Source organism: Bufo gargarizans, chromosome 2 (genome assembly GCF_014858855.1).
Source record: "Bufo gargarizans isolate SCDJY-AF-19 chromosome 2, ASM1485885v1, whole genome shotgun sequence".
Classification (NCBI taxonomy): domain Eukaryota; kingdom Metazoa; phylum Chordata; class Amphibia; order Anura; family Bufonidae; genus Bufo; species Bufo gargarizans.
In genome coordinates this window covers 63,420,969-63,429,550 of record NC_058081.1, presented here as the reverse complement: position 1 = coordinate 63,429,550, position 8,582 = coordinate 63,420,969, and the positions used below count along the sequence as shown (strand labels likewise).

Here is an 8,582-nt window from a genome sequence, read left to right as displayed (position 1 = left end):
GGACCAGAATAAGTAGGCAGGGACAGCAATATTTCCCCAGCAGAACCAAATACACAGTGCAGCACAAAATACCGCTGCCCCTGCCGCAGCATTCAACTCTATCACCGTCCTGAGGAAGGCAATACAGTTGAATGCCAGAGGGCACTTTCTTCTGCCACCCAGGTGAATAAGTCTAAGATGCTTCTAGTATTAATTAATGCTGAGAGCATCAGATTGCTACGTACCCGACGGGCAGCTGTGAGGAGGGCTTAGGCAGACCCCTGGACATCGTCCCATCCGTAAATTTCCCTGTAGGGTCTATGGCCAGTTTGGCGCTGAGTGTGGGTAAGGTCAAAGAAAATGTCAGACATGGCAGGGTAACCTTATCGATTTTCATTCTTGCCTATTATCCCAAGAAATGCAGGCAGGTCTCCTGAGTGCTGCTGTCTGGATTTATTTGTCTGGGGTCTGAATTTATCTAGGGGTTTGATCTAAAGTCTGGATTTATTCAGGGGTCGGATTTAGTTACGGTATATGTATGGTCTGGGATCTGGATTTAGTTATGGGCAGGGGTTCTGGATTAATTCGGAGTTCTGGTCTTGGGTCTGGATTTATTTATGGGTCTAAATTTATTTATGGGTCTGGGCTGGGGTCTGGATTTATGTAGGGATCTGGTAAATGCACTTAGGGGGTGTGGATTTATTTATGGGTCTGGTCTGGGGTGTGGATTTATTTAGGGGTCTGATCCGTGGTCTTGATTTATTTATGAGTCTGGATTTATGTGGGGTCTGGTCTTTGGTCTGAATTTATTTAGTGATCTGGCAGGAGGTCTGCATTTATTCTAGGGTCGGAATTTATTTTGGTATCTAAGTCACATGTTCTACTTGAAATTCAATCAATTGGCATATCTCTGGGGGCATCGACAAGCCAATTATTTAACATGATCCCTGCCATGTACTGGTTTTAGAATATGTTGGGAAAGAATGTAATTTTTTTGTCAATCACAGGAGGAAGTAATCTTCTATTGTTCTCATGAACTTATTAACAAGTAAAATATGAATTTATTATAGGGTGGTGTCAAGCGGGTACACACCTATCGAAATTATAGGGTGGCATCAAGAGACGTCTTAGCATGTTTATTTAAAACAGAGAAAAGGTATAAAAAGAGACAGGGTGCAGTTTTTGTATACTTGCACTTTGCAAAGAAAGGTAGGTAGATAGCTGGATCAGTGGCAGCAATGTAAGAGCAGATGGGGGACATTACAATTGTGATAGGACACATGGTTCAGGTGGAAAACGTAAAGTAGAATTTAGCATTCTGTGGAGAGAATTAAAAATGCGCTTTATTACGATACTGGGGTTAGAAGGTAAGGTAGGACACAGCATCTAGTGCATGGGGTTACAAGTGCAGGAGAACATTGGCTTTAGTGAATAGGTGGTTAACGGCTGGGATACAATTTAGGTTTGAGGGTGAGCATAAAGGTAACTGGAAGTATTGAGTAAATTGTGTGAAGACGCAGATCTAAATTCTCCATCACATAGAGTCTCTACCTTTTTGTTTTGCAGAAAAATGGCATTCCTGGCGCTCCTGGTGTGCAGCCTGCTGGTAGCCTCATCATGTAAGTATATATGGTGGCTACAAACACAAGCTCACTGGTAGATAACATGGACTATAGCTGAACATACACACTAGACGACTCTCTAATGTATATGGGGACCTTCCGACTCTCCCTCAAGGGGGGATAAGGAGCATGCAGTTGGATTTCAATTGCTTTTACTTTTTTCTTGGGAAGATAAGCCGCCACTGAAGGTGTCTGACAGTAGCTCTGTCCTGTCCCCATTCAGAACACATGCATGCTCGCCAAGCCAAGTGAGCATGTGGAGGGATCGGTAGTGATAGCTGTCATCTGAATGAGATGTGTGCTTGCCCAGCTTAAAGCATCCCTACTAGTGGCGACCAATAGTTGCACAATTTTGTGGGTTAAACAAGGTACTACCTTCAAAATCATGCATCCTCTGGCCTCAATTGGGGGGAGAAGGGGCCTCCTCATTGTATTCCAGCCTAAAGAGTACTGTTTCAGAGGTACTAACTAGGGATGAGCGAACTTCATATTTTGAAGTTCCAGTTCCAGTTTGGGTTGGGTATATGCTGAATTGCGTTATGGATTCCGTTACAACAGACCATAACACAATTCCATGACGGAATGCATAAAAGAGTGCCTTTCATTCCATCATAATAGAAGTCTATGGCCAGCATAAAGGATCTGTCCGCTTTTCATTATGCTGGAGTCCTCTCCTGCATAACGGAAATGGGACAGATCTGTTATGCAGGCCAGAGACTTCTATTATGACCGAATGGCATTCTGCTATGCATTCCATCATGGAATTGCGTTATGGTCCGTGGTAACGGAATCCATAACGCAATTCAGCATGTACCCTAACCTAAAAACAAAATCGAACTTCAAAATATGAAGTTCGCTCATCCCTAGTACTAACAAGATGGTCTTCGAGGACGTGGATGTAGTCAGGAATGGGTAGAACATGAAAAATTAGATATCCTGAGGCTTGTCTGTTGAAGAAGAAAATGTCACACAGGCCGGCATCACTTATGGAGCCACTTGTGGTAATAACTGAATGATTCTAAATATGTGGATTTGCAGATTCACAGCCTGGCTGGCCAGGTTATGGTGGTGGAAACAGTGGAGGAGGATATGGTGGTGGAAGGCCTGGAGGTGGAGGATACGGCTGGGGAAACTCTGGAGGTGGAGGACATGGTGGTGGAAACTCTGGAGGGAACACCGGAGGAGGTTCTAATACTGGAAGATGTGCATGCAAATTGAGTTGTAAAGATGTAATGACAAGGACGAATACCGCCAAGTGCGATGCCGGTAAGATAACATTTGTTGTCTTGTACATCTTCTAAATGGTTTCTGATGTCAATATTTAAAGCAGGAATAATGTTCATAGTTACAAATATGGTGGAGGGGGGATTCCTAGGAGGAATTTATGAAAAACCATTGAGTAAAATCATAAAAATTGTATTGTTGCCACTAGGGGGAGCTCAATATTTATTAACACAGTATCTCACAAAAGTGAGTACACACCACATTTTTGCTAATATTTTATTCTATCTTTTCATGGGACAACACTGAAGATCTGACCCTTTGATACAATGTAAAGTAGTCAGTGTACAGCTTGTATAACAGTGTAAATATGGTGTGTCCTCAAAATAACTCAGCACACAGCCACTAATGTCTAAACCGCTGGCAACAAAAGTGAGAACGCCCCTAAGTGAAAATGGCCAAATTGTGCCCAAAGTGTCAATATTGTGTGTGGTCACCATGATTTTCCAGCACTGCCTTAACTCTCTTGGGCATGGAGTTCACTAGAGCTTCACAGGTTGTCCCTGGAATTCTCTTCCACTCCTCCCTGATGACACCACAGAGCTGATGGATGTTAGAGACCTTGCTCTCCTCCACCTTCCGTTGGTGGATGCCCCACAGATGATCAATAGGGTTTAGGTCTGGAGACATGGTTGGCCAGTCCAGCACCTTTACCCTCAGTTTCTTTAGCAAGACAGTGGTCGTCTTGGTGGTGTGTTTGGGGTCATTATCATGTTGGAATACTGCCCTGTGACCCAGTTTCCGAAGGGAGGGGGATCATGCTCTGCTTCAGTATGTCACACTACATGTTGGCATTCATGGTTCCCTCGATAAACTATAGCACCCCACAGCAGCACTCATACAGCCCCAAACCATGACACTCCCACCACCATGCTTGACTGTAGGAAAGACACACTTGTCTTTGTACTTCTAACCTGGCTCCCACCACACAAGCTTGGCACCATCTGAATCAAATAGGTTTATCTTGGTCTCATCAGACCACAGGATATGGTTCCAGTAATCCATGTCCTTATATCTGCATGTCTTCAGCAAACTATTTGCAGGCTTGTGCATTATCTTTATAAGAGATTTCCTTCTAGGATGACAGCCATGCAGACCAATTTGTTGCAGTGTGCGGTGTATGGTCTGAGCGCTGACAGGCTGACCACCCAACCCCTTTTAACCTCTGCAGCAATGCTTGCTGCACTAATACAACCTCTGGATATGATGCTGAGCACGTGCACTCAATGTCTTTGATCGACCATGGTGAGGCCTGATCTGAGTGGAACCTGTTTTGTTAAACCGCTGTATGGTCTTGGCCTCCGTGCTGCAGCTCAGTTTCAGGGTGTTCTTATCTTCCTATAGCCTAGACCAGTGATGGTGAACCTCTTAGAGACCGAGTGCCCAAACTGCAACCCAAAACCCACTTATTTATCGCGAAGTGCCAACACAGCAATTTAACCTGAACACCAATATCATATATCTTCCATGTACTTTATCATTTAGCTATAATAACCTGCCTACATTCAATGTGCTGCCTGTGCTGTTCATAGCATGTCCTGCACTATTGAATGGCAGGCAAATTGTAAGGCATATTGGTACACCATAGACTTTCTCCAGGGTGCGGGTGCCCACAGAGAGGGCTCTGAGTGCCGCCTCTGGCACCCGTGCCATAGGTTCGCCATCACTGGCCTAGACTATCTTTATGTAGAGCAACAATTCTTTTTTTCAGATCCTCAGAGAGATCTTTGCCATGAGGAGCCATGTTGAACTTCCAGTGACCAATATGAGAGAGTGTGAGAAAGATAACACCAAATTTAACACACCTGCTTCCCAGTCACACCCAAGACCTTGTAAAACTAACGAGTCACATTACACCGGGGAAGGAAATAGGCTAATTGGGCACAATTTGGCCATTTTCACTTAGGGGTGTACTCACTTTTGTTTCCAGCGGTTTAGACATTAGTGGCTGTGTGCTGAGTTATTTTGAGGGCGCACCAAATGTACACTGTTCTACAAGCCGTACACTGACTACTGTATATTGTATCACAGTGTCAGATCTTCAGTGTTATCCCATGAAAAGATAGAATAACATATTTACAAAATGTGAGGGGTGGACTAACTTTTGTGAGATACTATATATATATATATATATATATATATATACACCGGTAAATGGATTTATCAGTATGATGTAATAGATGTAAACTGTGGGCACCATCAAGCTTGGATTCCTCCCTTTAAAAATGTTGCATTTGTTCCTAATTTCGAAAATGCAATTATCTATTTAGTTCCTTATGACAGAAAATTACACGGCATATCTAGCACTGACCTGATATGCCAATAGCTTTAAAGGGATTGTCCGGATCAGAGTTGAACCCGGACATACCACCATTTTCACCCCTCCGGCCCCCCTGATATGACCATCGGATCATTTCATGCTCAGATGCTTCCTCTTGCCCTGTGTTGTATCGCTCAGGGCAAGGGCTGTTTGCTTATATTTTTACACTGCTAGGCAGAGGCTTCCACCTAGCAGTGTTGCCGGTGACATCACCAGCACTGATGGGCGGGCTTTAGCGCTGCCCTAGCCGTTTCACAGGCTAGGGCAGCGCTAAAGCCCGCCCTTTAATACCGGGCTCACTGCTAGCTTTACCCATGGACAGCCTGGTACATCACCGGATCTTCAAAAAAAGCCTTTGTCCTGCACAATTCAGCGCAAGGCAAAGGCATGAAATGCTCATGTGCTCATATCAGGGGGGCTGTCTGGGTGAAAACAGGGATATGTCCAGGTTCAGCTCTGAACGTCACTGGGTCCCGGATCGTTCGCTCCCTAGCATCGTCTGGTTTACTTGGCTCCCCACTGTCAATGCCAATGCTTGAAGTGTCCTGCCCCCGTTGAGTCACATGACCACTAGACATGAGACAAGGGGAGCAGGCCACTGCTGCGCCAGCGATTGGTTGCAGTGGCATCAAATCGGATGTTGACAATGAGGGGCCCAAGAGAGGCAGCCGAGGCCTGGGAGTGAAAGAGCCAGGACCCAGCAGCAGGGAGCAGGTAAGTATGCTTCCCTTTGCAGGTCTGTGTGTGTGTGTGGGGAAGGGGGGTGGTGGCCAAAAGGGGGTTATCCAGTAATAATAAATGGGTGGCAATCAATAATAGATTGTGGGAGTCCAACTCTCTGCACCCCTGATGATCTGCTGATTGAAGGGGATGCGGCGCTCCTCTCCACTGTTTACCAAGTGCAGTGCCATTCTTTTGGTAGTGGCTATGCCTGGTATTGCAGCTCAGTCCAATTTATTTGAACCCCTATTTTTGTAGAGAAGCTGATATTTGTTCCCCAGGAACAGAGTAAACTTCTTTTTGGGTCGAGTCCTAGTTATGGAGGAAACAAATGCATGCAAACCCATACATAACCCACACTGTATGAAGAAGCCCTAAGGCACTAAGAAATGCCACAAAATTCTGGTAACCCACAAATGGCTACGGGTGAAACATGAATAGATGTAGCAATGACCAATGCCAGCTGCCTTATATGCTGTAATTATGTATGCAATGTAATGGGGTGGTTACAAAATGACTACGGGCTGTATGACAGTTTGCTGACACCCGCTGCGTTACGGGTGATGCTAGGGAGGCTGGTCACCATTGCGGCCTGCTATTGGCTGCTCCCCCCGTCGGCCATGCGGGAATCAGGAGTGACGCGGGTGCCAGTGAGCGAGGTAAGTATAATCTATATGCGGGTCCTAGGCATTAGGGGGATCATTATAGGGGTTAGATAACCCCTTTAACATCTTAGCTGTGTCAACAGGGCTACACCTGTATGGAGTTTCAGCATCTGGACATAAACAGGGAGATTTCCATTGACCGCAAGCAGAGATCTTGAAGATGCTTCAGAAAGGAATCACAAAGTATACTGTATTTGTAGAACTTTATATTATTCCAACTAAAGGGATTGTTGGATCTGGTAAATAAAGTAAATCCAAAAATAAGGCTTATGAAATGGAACCAACCCATTTAAAGGGGTTATCCGAGAGTATAAAAATGTCCCCCAATATGCCGGGCACCCCACATTGAATATACCTAGTTCCCCGCACCGCTCCTGGTCTCCGCACCACCGCTGTTGCTTCTCTCCGTGCACGGATGAAAACATCTGGTGACGGGGACGAGCAGCCAATGGCAGGCGGTGACGGGGACGAGCCTCCCTAGCATCGCAGGTGACACTAGGGAGGCTCGTCCCCACCTGCCATTGGCTGCTTCCCTTCCCTCGACACCGAATGTTTTCATCCATGCACGGGGAGAAGCAGCAGCGACGGTGTGGGGGCCAGGAGTGGCGCGGGGACCTGGGTAAGTATATTCAATGTGGGAGGCCCGGCATATTGGGGGACATTTATATACTCTCAGATAACCCCTTTAAGTTATTTACACATTAGAAGATCCCTTTAAAGGTATTTTCCCATCTGGGCATGTATGGCATAGCAATAGGATGTGCCATAAATGTCTGATATCTATGGGTCCCACCTCTGGTACCCACATGAATGGAGAGGTGGCCTACCGATATGCCATTAATGACCCAGATGGATCATAGGATATGTCATCAATGTGAGAACGGTTTGGGTCCCATCTCTGGGACCCGCTCCTATCTCCAGAACTTTGAGTAAAAGCGTATGTGCGGCCACCTTCTGTCACCACCATGGGGGCTAGTTGGCTTGGCTATTTCCAGCAGTCGCATAGTGATGAATGGACAGGTGACTGTGATTGCCTGGTTTGCTCTCCATTCACACAAGCTCATCGGCTATTTTAGGAACTCCCATAGCGGTGAATGGAGAGTGGCTGCGCATGCGCAGTGTGCTCTCCTTCACTTCAAGGGAACTGGAGATAGGACTGGGTCCCAGAAGTAGTCCCACTCCTAGCGAAATGCCATCAATGCTTTAAGCTTTATCCCACTAAACCCCTCCATTTACAAAATAATTCTTTGAACAGCATCAGAAAATACTATTTTACTGAAGGAGTAGTAGATACTTGGAGCACACAGGCCTTGTAGTGTTATCTATAGGTTGGCATTAGGTTTCTAGCTGGATGACATTTTCCTTCTTACTTTCAGGATATACTGCCATGTCTTGTTCCTGTGGATCGGGTTGTGGATCATACAACTTCAAGGGCTCCGACGTGTGTTTCTGTCAGTGCCAAAACATGGATTGGACAAGTGCCCGCTGCTGCAAGATGGTCTAATAATGTCACCAGGATGTCACCTTTATCTCACTGTTTAACACATTAATTCATTTTTGATAACAATAAAATACATTTTAGAAAATATCATAAAAATACTTAATTTCTTCACACTGTACTGCAGAAACAGAGCCGCCACTAGAGGGCGTGATGTTTTAGTATTGAATTCAATGCTTAACGCCTTCAGGACCCAGCCATTTTTCACCTTAAGGACCAGGCCATTTTTAGCAAATCTGACGTGTCACTTTATGCGGTGATAACTTTAAAACGCTTTTACTTATCCAGGCCATTCTGAGATTGTTTTCTCGTCACATATTGTACTTCATGATAGTCACAAATTTGAGTCAATATATTTAACCTTTTTTTATGAAACAATCCCAAATTTAGCAAAAATTTGGAAAAATTTGTAAATTTCCAAATTTCAATTTCTTTACTTTTATAATAGATAGTAATACCTCCAAAAATAGTTATTAATTTACATTCCCCATATGTCT

General features: G+C 44.8%; 1 protein-coding gene across 1 annotated transcript; it reads left to right on the top strand.

Annotated features, from left to right (window-relative positions):
- Positions 1 to 1,163: 1,163 nt before the first annotated feature.
- On the top strand, positions 1,164 to 8,175 carry LOC122929430 (trihydrophobin-like). Its single transcript, XM_044282990.1, has 4 exons — positions 1,164 to 1,188; positions 1,546 to 1,598; positions 2,640 to 2,867; positions 7,964 to 8,175. Exons 2-4 carry the CDS (start codon positions 1,550 to 1,552, stop codon positions 8,089 to 8,091), a joined length of 405 nt encoding a protein of 134 aa, XP_044138925.1. The 5' UTR covers positions 1,164 to 1,188; positions 1,546 to 1,549; the 3' UTR covers positions 8,092 to 8,175.
- The last annotated feature ends 407 nt before the right edge of the window (positions 8,176 to 8,582 follow it).